Consider the following 15676-nt stretch of genomic DNA (forward strand, 5'->3'; position numbering starts at 1 on the left):
TGTCTCACGTGTTCATCGATGTTCCTTCGGTAACCACATTTGGTGCCCAAAGTAATCATTCGATCGTGGCCAACATGCTCTCCTCTTCTTTTTCTTTTATTTCGGGGCCCTCGCCCCACAAAAGAAAGAAAGACATTGCTGCGGCGCAGCGAATAGTCGCATGGTGAAAGTTCGACTTTGTTACTTCTTCATTTGCGGAAAGTAATGGGCACATGGGGACTCTTCAGCTGCCGGATACTCTTATTATAGTATTTCCCATAGCATTTATATGGACACTACAGGCATATTCCTAGCATCGCCGTCATGTTGCTTATTAAGTCTAAGGGCGATCACATCATCACCACGCGAAGCATGCTGTATGTGCGAGAGAAAGGGGGGGGGGATGGATCAGCCGAGAATGGTGGCCTCGTCTTGTGTGACCAAGGGAGAAATGGATCTATGGATGGATGCTATCAGCGTTCCCTTTGCAACGGGGTGGTCAATTGTGCCACCAAGCTCTTCTTATTATATTGTCAAATGTTCTACCTATGTTAAAAAAGAGAGAAGAAACAGGGTAAAAAAACCACGACGAATTCTCATAACCAAACGTTCGGAAACCCATTGTAAACTTTATTTTCGCACGCCACCGTTGCTTCTCGTCTCCCTACTTTTCTTCCACAAGTCTTTCAATCGCCTCTTACTAATCTCTATTGCGAATATGTTTCCTAGTCCCCTGCTCTCGCAGAACCCAAGGCCTTCAAGGAGGGCAGTGGTTCTTAACTCGACCGCTGGGCAGATATCTTCACATTCTAATAAAAGCGGGAAGGAAGCGAGCCGCCTTCCGTCGCGCTCGATGCATCGGCGGGAATGGAGGGAAGAAGGAAGGGGTAGGCGGGCGGGCCTTAGGATTCTGTGAACTGTGAATCTGTGATTGCGCAACACGTTTATTTGCCTGGTTTAGCGCATTATATACAGTGGCTTTCACTTAGATGCGTAGAATTATTGGGGACTTATATGTATATTTAAATATCTTGTTGCGAGGTCTTCTGTATACATGCAGTGAACTTTGTTTCCAGTTACACTTTTTGGCCTTTATCAAGCTGTATCTTCGCATTTGTATATTCCATTGTATATTCGCATTTTTAATGTATATTTTGCAGAACTCCTGCTTTTCATATGTGCTTTTTGTTGGGACCATACTTTCGGTGCAATTACTCACGATACATGACTGGTGACAGCTGCTCCTGAGCAATACATTGGATCGAAAGACAGTGTCATTGAGATTTTCCCCTGGCCGTTGCATATATACTAACATGTAAACAAGGTTATTTAATGACAGTTTCATGAAAATATTTGTCCTCAACTTGTTTATTTTATGGCCTTTACGTTTTGCATGTCAGCGGCACGCACTGCTTCACTGGTTTCGAACTAATATAGTTCTAAAGATCGTGTGATATTTTCTTTACTTAATAAATATACAAGAAACATGGAAGCATGGATACGGCTATTTCTTGCACAATTTTCAGGTCATACCAATATAGCCGTTTCTTGTCTTGACAGTGCCTAGCGGTAAGGAATTCATTCGCAGCATCTTTGGCAATGCCAATGCCGTTATTTTTCAGGTAGTTAATCCCCCGACAAATTCTATAAGGACGAGGCCGAGCTGCAACGTACCCTTCAACAGTTGCAAGCTTTCCCAACAAAATGCAACAAACACCCTCATCCCGTACTCAGTTACTGCGCCCGCACAATTTATAGCCTCGAATGAAGGCGCATGCGACACAATATTATTCCTCACTAAGCTACAGGTACCACAGCGAAAATACGGGATGTTATATTGAGGTCAAGGCTCAACAAGTGCGCCGGTAAAAATTTTAGATCAAAGGCAATGCACTCATTAAAACGGCCACAATCATAACTGACCGGAGGTGTGTGCCACAATTCTGTGATTCCACAAGACAAGGATACGCTAGCGTCATTTAATTTATTCAGCCTTGTTCGGGTCACAGGCCCTGATACGCGGGTAATACAGCCCAAAGATCATCCACAGAGCTCACCCTTTCGCAACCAATCCTTTATTCCACTTCTTTCGGCGCTTACGCGTGCAAATTTTATCTAGATTACAATGGGCCTGTGCTGTTTATAATAGCCGTCAGGTTAATATTGTTACGTAGAACGACACCGACGAAAAGCTATTTACAGGTATATTTACAAGGCAATACGCCGCAGTTGACCAAGAGGCAACAGCCCGCGCTAGCTTCCAATCGTCGTCTTCGTCTTCTTCCTGCTCGGCTCTTGGGAATCATTGGGAATACTACCCCGTAGCACTACCCCCGGCGGCAAAAGCGCCGTCCCGGAGCGACTAAAGGCTGGACTCTGAAGCAGTGGAGTAGCTCTTGAGCCTACTGACGTGCACGACATCACTAGACGCCAGAGTAGATGACGAGGTTGAGCTCACAGGAGCAATTTCATAAGTCACAGGCGTCACCTGGCGCAGCACGCGGTAGGGCCCTGTGTATCGCGAAAGGAGCTTTTCGGAAAGTCCAACGTGACGACAGGGCGACCACAGGAGCACGAGTGCACCAGGCGAAAACTGTACGTCACGGTGGCGGGCGTTGTACCGACGCTGCTGCGTGGTTTGCGAGTCCGTCAGTCGAGCACGGGCAAGCTGGCGTGCATGATCGGCGAGGGCGATGGCGTCGCGCGCATACTCGGTTGTTGAGGTCGCAGCAGGAGGAAGTACCGTGTCAAGAGGCAAGGTCGGTTCGCGACCGTAGAGTAGATAAAATGGAGAAAATCCGGCGGTGTCGTGCCGGGAAGAATTGTAAGCAAAGGTGACGTAAGGAAGGGCAACGTCCCAGTCGTGGTGGTCCTTCGAAACGTACTTGGACAGCATGTCGGTAAGAGTACGGTTTAAGCGCTCTGTCAGGCCATTGGTTTGAGGATGGTATGAGGTAGTCAGCTTGTGTTGAATAGAGCAGGAACGCACAATGTCGGCGATAACTTTCGAGAGGAAGTTACGACCACGGTCAGTAAGCAGCTGTCGCGGGGCGCCATGCACTAAGATAATGTCACGCAAGAGAAAGTCCGCGACGTCAGTGGCGCAACTGGTAGGTAGAGCTCGCGTGATAGCGTATAGGGTGGCGTAATCAGTTGCGACGGCTACCCATTTGTTCTCAGAGGATGACGTGGGAAAGGGACCGAGGAGGTCCAATCCAACACGAAAAAACGGCTCCACAGGGACGGGGATCGGCTGGAGATGACCGGAAGGTAGCACCTGAGGCGTTTTCCGACGCTGGCAGGGATCACAGGCAGCAACATAGCGTCGGACGGAGCGAGCAATACCAGGCCAATAGAAGCGGCGGCGGACGCGGTCGTACGTGCGGGTTACGCCAAGATGGCCTGCAGTGGGTGCGTCATGCATCTGAAAGAGCACAGTCTGTCGTAGATGATTTGGTACGACAAGAAGAAGATCAGGGCCATCAGGGAGGAAGCTCCTTCGGTACAGAATGCCGCCCTGGAGGACATATCGGCGAACGGATGCGTCGGTAGGTGTAGAGCGCAGACGCTCGATGAGTACTCGCAGCGATAGGTCTCGGTACTGCTCATCGGCGATGTTAGCGAAGGCAGACACAGAGAAAATGCCGTCGGTGGTACAACTGTCGGCGTCGTCAGGCTCGTCTACCGGGTAGCGAGATAGGCAGTCAGCGTCCTTGTGTAGTCGGCCAGATTTGTAGGTGACAGAGAACGAATATTCTTGGAGGCGTAAGGCCCAGCGACCAAGTCTTCCTGAAGGGTCTTTCAATGAGCATAACCAACAAAGCGCGTGATGGTCTGTGATAACGGAAAAGGGTCGGCCATATAAGTATGGGCGGAACTTCGCAACCGCCCAAACTAGGGCCAGACACTCACGCTCAGTGATAGAATAGTTGCACTCCGCGGGCGTGAGGAGCCTGCTGGCGTAAGCGATAACACGGTTGTGCCAGTACTGCGCCAATTCCGTGACCGCTGGCATCAGTACGGACTTCGGTAGGCGCAGAAGGATCGAAATGGGCCAGAACGGGAGGCGTTGTGAGAAGATCGATGAGAAGCGAGAATGCAGTGGCCTCGTTATCGCCCCACTGGAAAGGGGCGTCTTTTTTCAAAAGCTCTGTGAGTGGTCGTGCTATGGCCGCGAAATTTTTGACGAAACGGCGGAAGTACGAGCAAAGGCCGATGAAGCTGCGCACATCCTTGACACACTTCGGAACAGGGAAGTGCGTAACAGCATGGATCTTGCTTGGGTCCGGTTGCACTCCGTTCGCGTCAACGAGATGTCCAAGGACGGTAATCTGGCGACGGCCGAATTGGCACTTCGATGCGTTGAGTTGCAGACCGGCTCGCCGAAAAACGGCCAGGACTGCTGAGAGGCGCTCGAGGTGCGTAGCGAATGTTGGGGAGAATACTATAACGTCGTCCAAGTAGCACAGGCACGTGGACCATTTGAAACCGTGAAGAAGGGAGTCCATCATGCGTTCAAAAGTGGCAGGAGCGTTACATAGGCCGAACGGCATCACCTTGAATTGATAAAGACCGTCGGGTGTTACAAAGGCAGTCTTCTCGCGGTCGAGATCGTCCACGGCAATCTGCCAATAGCCGGAGCGAAGGTCAATAGAGGAGAAATAGCGAGCACCGTGGAGGCAGTCAAGGGCGTCATCAATCCGAGGTAGGGGATACACGTCCTTTTTGGTAACCCCGTTAAGGTGCCGATAATCCACGCAAAAGCGCCATGAGCCATCCTTCTTTTTTACCAGCACAACCGGTGACGCCCATGGACTACATGACGGTTCAATAATGTTCTTGGCAAGCATTTTGCGAACTTCGGTGTGAATCACTTGACGCTCAGCCGGTGATACTCGATACGGGCGGCGATGAATAGGAGTAGCATCTCCGGTTTTAATGCGATGTTTAACAGCTGTTGTTTGGGCCAAAGGACGATCGTTAAAGTCAAAAATATCTTGGTAGGAAATCAGAACGCGGTAGAGCGCACGAGCGTGTTCGGAGGGCATGTCGGGTGCAATCATTTTCTGTAAGTTGGCGATGGTACAAGTTGCCGACTGCGATGGTAGAGGAGGATCGGTTGAATTGTCATCTACTGAAATCGATGCTACAGAGTGATCCTCGAATGAGCAAAGTTGGGCCAGAGACATCCCGCGTGGCAGCACTTGTGTCGTCAAGGCAAAATTGACCACTGGCAGGCAGACGCAATTCGCCGTAATAGATAAAATAGTATGAGGTAGTGTGATCCCGTGTGTAAGGAGGACGTCTTGCATAGGAGCCGCGATGTAGTGACCGTCGGGCACTGGCGGGGATGACACGAAGTCAACGTAAGTCAGTGCCGAAGGTGGCAAGCGAACGAAGTCGACGGAACTGAGGCGAGGAAGGTGTTCTTCAGCGGGATCCAGAACAGGCAGGTCGAGGCGGAGAGTACTGGCGGAGCAATCGATGAGAGCAGAATAGGCGGAGAGGAAGTCGAGGCCGAGGATGATGTCGTGGGGACAGTGAGCGATGACTGTGAATAGCACGGTAGTGGAGCGATCGGCGAAGGAGACGCGGGCGGCACACATACCAATTACGGGGGCTGTTCCGCCATCGGCGACACGGACAACAGGCGTCGTGGCGGGCTTGATTATTTTCCTTAGCCGGTTGCGAAGATCCGCGCTCATTACCGACAAATGCGCCCCAGTGTCTATGAGAGCTGATACAGGAACACCGTCGACTTGCACGTCAAGAAGGTTCAGATGAGTGGGCAACGTCAGGAGAGGATTTGGCGGCGTAGGGAGCAATGCAGCGTCACCTCGAGGCGCTGCATCGTCTAGTTTTCCGGCTGGGAGCGGCGTCCGAAGGGAGTCGGCGAATAGGAACGACGGGGCTGGGGAGAGCGAGATTGTCGTCGTTGGGGCGAAGGCGAACGAGAATAGGGGCCGTTCGGCGCAGGAGAATCGGTGGCGGCATCACCGGAGCGGGCAGCATAGGGACGAGAAATACCACCAGGGGGGCGAGAGTAGGCAGTATATGTAGACTGGTTCAGGGAACTCCAGCGACTGCGGCAGTGCCGAGAAATGTGCCCAATGCGATGGCAGTGAAAACAAATTGGCTTGTCGTCTGCAGTGCGCCAATCAGAGGGGTTGCGGAAACGTGGTGGGTAAGAAGGTGCGAGACGGGGTGGAATCGAAGATGCCGGGTGGGGATCAGGGCGATGGGCCGAGCAGATGGTGTGAATACCCATGTTGGCGAACTCCTGGCGGACAACGGCCTGGATCAGGGAAACAGTGACGGCGGGTGCATTGGAGGGGCTGGAGTCGAACGCAGCCGGATAGGCGGCCTCGATCTCACGCCGGACAATCCTGGTAACATCGCCAGTGTTGTTGGGACGAGGAGCGTCGGTACAGGAAGATGTCGCTGGGGTGTTGGGCAGACGGGCAAACTGTGGGTCGATACGTCGGCTTTTAGCGAATTCCAGGCGGCGGCACTCTTTTATAACTGCATCCACCGTCGCGACGTTGTTAAATACGAGCAAGTTGAAGGCGTCATCGGCAATGCCTTTGAGGATGTGGGAGACCTTGTAGGACTCAGTCATGTGTGCGTCAACTTTGCGGCACAGAGCCAAGACGTCCTGAATGTACGTGACGTAGGGCTCCGTGGACGTCTGCACACGACCGGAAAGCGCCTTCTGTGCGGCAAGTTGGTGACCGTAGGGGTTGCCGAACAAGTCGCGAAGCTTTTGCTTAAGCGAATCCCAACTGGTCAGCTCATCTTCGTGCGTCCGATACCAAACTCGAGGTGTGCCACCGAGGTAAAAGACGACGTTCGCGAGCATGATAGTGGGGTCCCACCGGTTATTGCGGCTGACGTGTTCGTAAAGGCTGATCCAGTCCTCGACGTCTTCCCCATCTTTTGCCGAGAATACGCCAGGATCACGGGGAGCGGAGAGGGTGATGTAGGTCGTCGAAGTGGCAGCAGGTGTCGGAGCCGGTGGAGTCGGGTTGGCGTCGCCGGGAGCCATGAAGGTAGGCTCGACGTACCGTCCACTGCGAAGCTCCGTGACGAGGTACAGGGAACGTCCACCTCCACCAAATATGTTACGTAGAACGACACCGACGAAAAGCTATTTACAAGTATATTTACAAGGCAATACGCCGCAGTTGACCAAGAGGCAACAGCCCGCGCTAGCTTCCAATCGTCGTCTTCGTCTTCTTCCTGCTCGGCTCTTGGGAATCATTGGGAATACTACCCCGTAGCAATATAATCGATACTCTCGAATTGGTCCAGAACGGATTCTAAAGCTTTTACGTAATGAAAAAACGCGGCCGTTTTGCCCAAAAGGCGAAACATCGTTGGCGATAGCAAATTATTAGACAGCTATAAGAAGTAAGGGTAGTAGTTTTATCAGTCGTATATACACGTTTGGCCTGCTAACTAAATTACCAAGCATGGCATCACGCGCGCACAAGCAAACATGAACACATCTCACTCGATGATCGCGCACACTCGCTGTCAAAACGCTACAGTGATAAAGCAAGTTTGCAGCTGCGGGCGAATTGAGCTTCGTGCTGCCTCTCGCTTCAACGCGAACTAAGCGGCGAGAACACAGCGCACACGAAGCTATGAGCACTCGGCGCACTCGGTCGCCATCGCAGAAGGTTTCAAGATAGGGCCCGCGCAGCCGCGCCGTGCGCGGATGCTGCCAAAACCAGCCCCGCCCCGCTCACCCCGGTAACTTGCGCGCGACGGAAGACGACGCGCTTCCTCCCTGTTTTACTCCCTTCCGGACGCGAGATTGAGCCACCATCGTGGGCTCACCACCTTCGCACGCTTTCACGCGCACATACAGCACGCGGCGCGCGGCGACGATGTTATCGTCATTGGACTTTACACCGAACATCACGGCGATGCCGACAGAAATTTAGTGTACATAGAATGGCCATGGCAATAAAACAAAATTCGTATTTAAATTCACACGGATACGGGTGATTCAGACAAAGCACTTCGCAGTTGATTAAATACGGTGTGCCAGTTGTTTTCTTGGCGTCACTTCAGTTAGCTGCGCTGCGTTCACGTATCAGCCGCGTTGACAACAGGCCCGCATGGCAGAAGAAACTCACCGGAGTGTACGTAAAATATGCTACTGGTGTTGCATATGAAATACCGCTATCGCGTGAAAAGGCCTATGTGGCTCAAAGTGAACTCTGTGTCAACGAGATTGGGAGCATGAATTGTACATAAAAAAATCGCCGCCCAAGAACTCCGTACTGGTAGTTAACCAGCGGAGCTTAAACGTGCGGCCCCGTTGTTTATCATTTGTTTAATCCTGACGGTTTACTAAATGACGGCTTAAAGGCTGCCGGATCCTCGGTGCGCAGTTTCTGCTTGCGCTCCGCTGCACGATCCTGTTGTCGCACCCGCGTTGCAGAATCGGCACGGTGTAGACGAGCTCGTTCCCGGTTCCGCTCGCGTCGTTGCTGATCGCAAGCTGCCTGCTCCACAGGAGTACGTATGACGCGTGCCCTACCCATTTCGGAGCCGGATATAGACCGTTTTTATTAATTTTTTTGTAGGCGCCGCCATATTGTGAACGCAGTGGCGCCGCCTGTGAGCAGCGCCATACTGGGTTGGGTGAAAGCGGTCTTTTGCATGGCAGGTATACGCTCGGCGGTAGGTTCTGGCGTTTGTTTTCGCGGTCATGTGGTCTGTTTAGTATGACGTGCGTCTTCTACGTGGTAAGCGGTTCTGTGAGACGTGCTGACGTGGTTTAAGGCGTCATGGCCGGAATTTCTGCTAGCGTTAAGGTGGACGGAACACGCAGCGCGATGTGTCCGCGCATAATTGAGCCTACAGTCAGCCTCGGAGATCAATTGTGTATTTCTGAATTTTCCAATCACTAATCTCACCTTATTGCACTATTACCCTCTATTTCTAAGCTGCGGTTTAGGAGCCATGAAATATACGGGGCGATCGTAACAGGGGGGTACCGTTCTGCTACGATAGGAGCTGTGATGTTATACCGTATTTACTCGATTCTAAGCACCCCCTTTTTTTCACGATCACGATGCCCAAAGTGAGGGGGGGTGCTTAGATTCGGAAGATCAAGAATAACCCCCCTCCCTCTTTTCGCTGTGATATCACGACGATACGGGTACGAGAAATAACATGTTATTTTGCAAACGGACCAGGGTCGTACGCTGAGCAGGATCATGCACTAGCAACACAAAATTACCACGGAAAATGAGCTCATTCACCGTCTTGCCGACAAGTACCTCCCGCTGGCCAAAAATGCCAGAGGCACGACCGCCGAAGCATATCGCGGCAAAGCCAACCCAGAGCTAGATCGGGACTTCTCAACCGAAGAGATACGCACGGCGCTTCAGAACCTAAACAGCAAGTCAGCGCCAGGGCCGAACGGTGTAACTAACAAGGCACTTATTGATTTATTGATTTCCATTTACACACACACATGTACAGAGGAGTGGTAAATGGAGGTGGATGAGAGATAAAAGCCGCACAGACGCGGCTTGAGGTAACCTCACCCCCTTAGGTACAATATGGCTGCATAGGGTTACACATCAAGCGCCATATAAATTACATTTATCTAGTGGCCATAAAACATTGCAGTTATGCAATATATGAAAGAACAGTGAAATATTTCCACAATAACAATGCAAAACACACTGCGGCATTGAAATAAATAAAAGATATACACTTGTTAACATAGACAAAAAAAGAGGAACATAACACGCATTATTAATCATTAACAAACGGGCTCTAAAGTGAAACCAATAGAGTTTTAAATTCTGACAGTGATAAATCCTGTAAATTGAAGCCTGATCTGTTGTATAAATTCAGTAATCTTGGAAGGTTGTTACACAACATTTGACAACCGTAGTTTGTTCTAGAGCGCGGAACCTTCCAGACTTCAGGTGTACGAGTTGAATAACGGTATGAATTGACGGATAGATTTGCAAGTTCAACAAGTAAAGTATTGTTACGTTTGCTATTAAACTAATACTCGCGTAATAGTCTGCAGTTATAGATCTTATGGGCTGTCGCAATGTTGTATTTCTTGAACAGGTTTTCAGTATGGGCGGCAAACGGTACATTAGCGATGACACGTATTATTTTCTTCTGCATACGAAATAATTTACTCAAGTTACATTCAATTGTGGTGCCCCATACAAGATGCCCATAATGTATGCGAGACACGAATAAGGCATTATAAATTAATAATTTTACAAAGACGGGTAAAGTATATCTGTAGCGATTTAAAACACCTGTTATGCGGCTAAGTTTTTGGTGTACAAAGCTGACATGGTCGTCCCATTGCATGGTACTCGTGAAGTGAACCCCTAACACCTTTGCAGAAAGAGTGAGTTCTATATTTGTGGATCTATACGCTAATGTTAGATCTGGAGGAAGACTCATGCATTTGGTATGAAAAATTACGGCCTTTGTTTTCGCCGTATTTACTTTTAGACAGTTCTCAGTGGACCAATAGGATAGGCTACGCAAGAAGTCATTTGCCATACTAATTAAATTGGTACAAGAACCGGACGAGATGAAAACACTTGTGCCATCTGCGTAAATTATAAATTTCGCCTTTTCGTAGATAGAAGTAATATCGTTAGCATATAAGTTAAACAGCAACGGGCCCAAAATGCTACCCTGTGGGACGCCACAAAGTATTTCTTTGGTTACCGATGTATTGTGGCCTACAGAAACAAACTGGCGTCTGTTATTAAGATAAGATTTTAATAATTGAAGTGGAATGCCTCTAATCCCATATTTCTCTAGTTTGTAGAATAAAATGTTGATAATAATATGATCAAACACCTGTGTAAAGTCGACAAATATGCCTATTGTTAATAGCTTATGTTCGAAGTTCTGCAATAAAAATTCCTTTTGATCGAGAAGAGCTAATTCAGTCGACCTGTCTTTACGGAAACCGTATTGAGCATTTGAAATTATCTTGTACTTTTCACAGAACGAAGACAACTGACTTAGAATAATTTTTTCAAGACCTTTTGAAAAAACAGGCAGGATCGAGATCGGGCGATAATTTTTTATATCTAATTTATTACCCTTTTTAAATAATACTACTACCTTAGCAACCTTCATATTTTCTGGAAGTACGCCTGTGGAAATGCACAAATTATAAATATGTGTCAAAATAGGGGCTATATCATATATAACAAATTTTATAGGTAGAATCTGAAGACCATCGGCATCGCAGCTGCGAGATGTCTTGAGTCTTAGGTACACAGAACATACATCCGAAGGCATGAGTGGCTGAAAAAATATTGTGTTTGCGTTCGGAGTAATGTGCACATAGTGCGGCATGGGATGATTGAGGTCAACGTCTCTGTGTACAAAATTATCATTGAAAGCGTTTGCCAAATCCTCCTTTACCAACAATCTACCGTTTAAACTAATTTGTTCAATTGGATCACTCCTCTGATTTCTGTTCATAGGAGCATTTAGTCTATTCCATAGTTTCTGTGAGTCATTCATACAAGACGAAAACATCTGCAGAAAATAAGCATCACGTGCTTTCCGTAGCTCTTTGCTTAATTTGTTACGAAACATTTTAAATGTTTTTAAATCCAGAGGCTCTCGGGTTTTGATGAATTTAGCATATAGTTTGTCACGCTTCTTCATTCTTTTACAAAGAGCATTCGTTAACCATGGCTTTCTGAGGCATTTTTTTCTCCTGTTAACTTTGTAAACAAAATGCTTTTTACACACGGTAACAAACCTGCTAAGAAAAATATTGTACGCTGATTCAGCATCATGTTCTTGTAAAACGTCATCCCAGTTAATCTGCTTCAGCTCTGTTTGAAAAGATGTTAGGGTATCCTCGGTTACTTTCTGGAAAGTTCCGCTTGTGTCTCTGTGCAAGGTGCTAGCTATTCTAGTTTTGACAAACATGCAAATAGGCATATGGTCACTTATAGCACTACTCAAAACAGCACTTACGATACACTGAGGAGAGTAATTCGTTATAAACAAATCAAGCGTAGTTTCCGTATTTTCTGTTACTCTAATGCTGGAGTGAATTGTATTTAAACAACCATTTGAAATGAATACCCTTTCAAAATCGGACCGGCGTACTGTATCCGCGCCAATGTTTACATTAAAATCTCCTCCAATAATTATGTTTAGGCGGTTTTCATTAGCAAAAGATAATAGATCATCAAAAAATTCAAGAAAATGGGCAAGAACACCATCAGGAGGGCGGTAGCATACAGCAAAAAGGTATTTCTCTGAATGAACACATAGCACTTCGTAATCACTCGTTGTACGCGAAAAAGTAGGAAGTATATCACAAGGTATAAGGTCAGACATTAATAGGCACACACCACCCCCGCGTCTTGTTAACCTATTAAGGTAAAATATTTCATGTGCGGAAGTTCTAAAATGTGACTGTCATTCGTATGCCAGGTTTGCTTATCATAACGTCACACAGCTTATCTATCCCCACAAAAAGCTTTCCAGTTCTTCTATTTTGCTAGAAACGGATTGAGCGTTAATATGAACACAACTAGTTCCCTTTTGTTCAGCTTCTATGTGGGCAAACCATTCTTGTTTAGAAACCGACCCTAAGTGATTCATGGTGCTGAAAAAGAAATAAGATCAACAGCAAGGAACATTAGCAAGGAATACTAAGTAAGAGTCGAAAGCTCATCCTCGTGCTTAATGACTACAGCCTGGGCACCATTTTCTTTGCGTACAAGCACATGCCCATTCGCGTGCCATGCATACTTATACCCGGGATGTTTTGCCCATTCCTTAGCGGCAGCCAGAAGCTTTCTAGATCGAGTTGTCATGTTCTCGGCAATAAAAATTTTCATGGAACTATCTCTAAGTGATCGTTTCTTAGCAAGCCAGGCATTTCGCAGTTCCTGAGCGCACAATTATGCCACGGGTCCTGCCCGACCTAGCTGGCAGCCTGTGTATAGCCACAACGTCCTGCTCCGATAGACATTCGATGTTAAGTTGTTGTGCTAGTTCGTTCACCAGAGATAACAAGTTCTCACCCTCAGTCTCAGGAACTTCATGAATTTCAAGGTGCAGGCGCCTGCTGTGCCATTCAAGAGCGTCAATGCCATCCCTAAATTTACTAAGGTCCTCAGGGGCTTGAGCCCCTTCCATCTTTTCCACCCTACGCTTTACATTGTTCATGTCTTTTTCGTGACAGTCCAGACGTCTCTTAATGTCATCAAATTGGTCAGACAGCATTTGGATAGATTGCTCAATGCCACTTCCATTACTTGGCAAGGCTAAAAGCAAATTTAGCTTCTTATCCAATTCTACCAGCTTCACCATGATTTCCGTATCTTTTACCTGACCCTGTACAGGCGCAACACTTTTGCTTCCTTTCCCTTGACATGTCTCACACTTCCAATTTTTCTTGAAGGCTCATTTTGGCCTCATTCACACCCGAACACTGACCAATATGAAAAAGAAATCTGCAGTCGGAGCACGTCAGAACTGAGTCATGCTCGCCGATAACAAAACGTCACGTGCAACATCGGGACATTGTAGGCAGCTTTTACGTACAACCACAATCACCAGCATATGTAAGAAATGGTAGAGCTACAGTGGCTAAAACGCATTAAGGATTAACGCAGACAATCAGTTTGGCAGCAGACACAGACAAGCAGTTTGGCAGCGGCAGCAGCGGAGCGCAAGAATAGGAAGGTTCAAATTACAGAGATAGACCAACCTGTAAAACAGCAGACCGTTCAGGCTTTCGTGCGCGATGCGCTCCACCGCTGCAGCCAAAATGACACGAGACGCCCCCCGCTGAACTGGCCGTGTTATCTGGTCGCATTTAGCGGATTTTCAGGAAAGGTGGCAGCACAGGCAGCCAGGTAGTCTCGAGGCGCGCAGATCAAACATCAGGTTTCCCTGTAAACCAGAAGACCGTTCAGGCTTTCGTGCACGATGCGCTCCACCGCTGCAGCCAAAATGACACGAGACGCCCCCCCCGCTGAACAGGCCGTGTTATTTGGTCGCGTTTAGCGCATTTTCAGGAAAGGTGGCAGCACAGGCAGCCAGGTAGTCTCGAGGCGCGCAGATCAAACATCAGGTTTCCCTGTTGATGAAAGGCAGGAATGTCCTTCAAAGGTAGAAACACCGAAGATAATTCTCTAGGGCTGCGACAACACAGGCCACGACGTCCTGCCAAGTGGTCTGTAGCAGTACCTGTAACAACAGAATGGTCGGTTCAGTCTTCATGACAGCACTTTCGCCATGCCCACGCATCTCGACAAAACCTCGACGAAACCTCAATCGAAACCCTCACAGAGGAAATCAACAAAATCTGAGGGAATGGAGCGCTACCCGAAGACTGGAAAACGGCCCTCATCGTGCTCATCGCAAAGCCTGGCAAGGCGCCCAACATCAATAACTTCAGACGTATCTCGCTGACGTGTTGCGTCGGCAAGGTAGCCGACCACGCGGTCCTAAACAGGCTCTCGAAACATCTCGAAGATAAAGATATCTACCCCGCAGCAATGATCGGCTTTAGACTTGGTCTATCCACCCAAGATGCCATGAAGCTCCTCAAGCATGAAATTATTGACGCAGACACGAGCGACGCGAGAGTAATCCTAGGGCCAGACCTCGAAAAGGCATTCGATAATTTATCACATGACTACATACTCGACACGATCTCCAATCTCGACCTCGGCACGAGACTCTACGCTTATACAAAATCGTTCCTGAGTGACAGAGCGGCCACCCTCCGTCTAGGGGAAATCAAGTCCCAGAAATACAAACTCCGAGGCAGGGCCACCCCGCAAGGTTCGGTCATCTCTCCGGCGCTTTTTAACCTTGCGCTAGCCGGCCTAGGCAAGAAACTGGATCAAATCGAGAACGTCAAATACGCGATATACGCAGATGACGTAACGCTCTGGGTCTCCGGAGGTAGCCTGGGATAAATTGAAAGCGCTCTGCAGCAAGCGATCGACGCGATCGAGGAATACCTTGCTCCCACCGGCCTGCGATGTTCACCTGCGAAGACGGAGCTCCTCGTCTACAAACCATCGAGGAGTGGTCCCAAACCAAAGAACGAAATCAGTGACACACATGCCATTACTCTCAGAACAAAAGACGGAGGAACCATTCCACACGTCAGCAAAATCAGAGTCCTTGGGATGTTCATTGAGACAAACGGCTCTAACGCCGCGACAGTGGAGAAGATCGTGACAAAGTCGAATAATGCCTTGAACCTCAAACGACGCATAGCAAACAGACAACACGGCCTTAAGGAAGAAAATCTCCAATCTAACACACGCTTTTGCACTATGCCACTTCATCTACGGGGCGGCCATGCACCGAAGGACAAACTCAATGTACAACGGAGGAAGCTAGTCAAACTAGCGCTGGGAATCTCCAAGAACACCGAGACAGAGCTCCTGCTGCAACTGGGGGTACACAACACACTTGAAGAAATCGCCGAAGCTCAAGAACGGGTTCAGTGGACAAGACTCTCTGGAACCAAACCGGGTAGAGAAATCCTATCCAAAGAAATCGAGAATCTATATCAAAGCGTTCCGATGGACACACGCAACTCCTACACGGATCGCCCACTCCCGCGGAACATGAAACCCGCGCACCATCAACCCAGAAGGCTGGTACACGGATCGTTCATCCTGCG

General features: G+C 48.6%; 1 protein-coding gene across 6 annotated transcripts in view; it reads right to left on the bottom strand.

Annotated features, from left to right (window-relative positions):
- Positions 1–13967, bottom strand: part of LOC139048457 (sodium-coupled monocarboxylate transporter 1-like) — a 142081-nt gene extending 128114 nt beyond the window's left edge. For all 6 annotated transcript variants that reach the window (XM_070522847.1, XM_070522844.1, XM_070522845.1 and 3 more), the window contains exon 1: positions 13739–13967. In XM_070522847.1, the coding sequence (XP_070378948.1) occupies positions 13739–13846 (108 nt within the window). In that variant the 5' untranslated portion in view covers positions 13847–13967. The remainder of the gene's footprint in view (positions 1–13738) is intronic.
- Between the last annotated feature and the right edge of the window lie 1709 nt (positions 13968–15676).

This window comes from Dermacentor albipictus, chromosome 8 (genome assembly GCF_038994185.2).
Source record: "Dermacentor albipictus isolate Rhodes 1998 colony chromosome 8, USDA_Dalb.pri_finalv2, whole genome shotgun sequence".
Lineage (NCBI taxonomy): Eukaryota > Metazoa > Arthropoda > Arachnida > Ixodida > Ixodidae > Dermacentor > Dermacentor albipictus.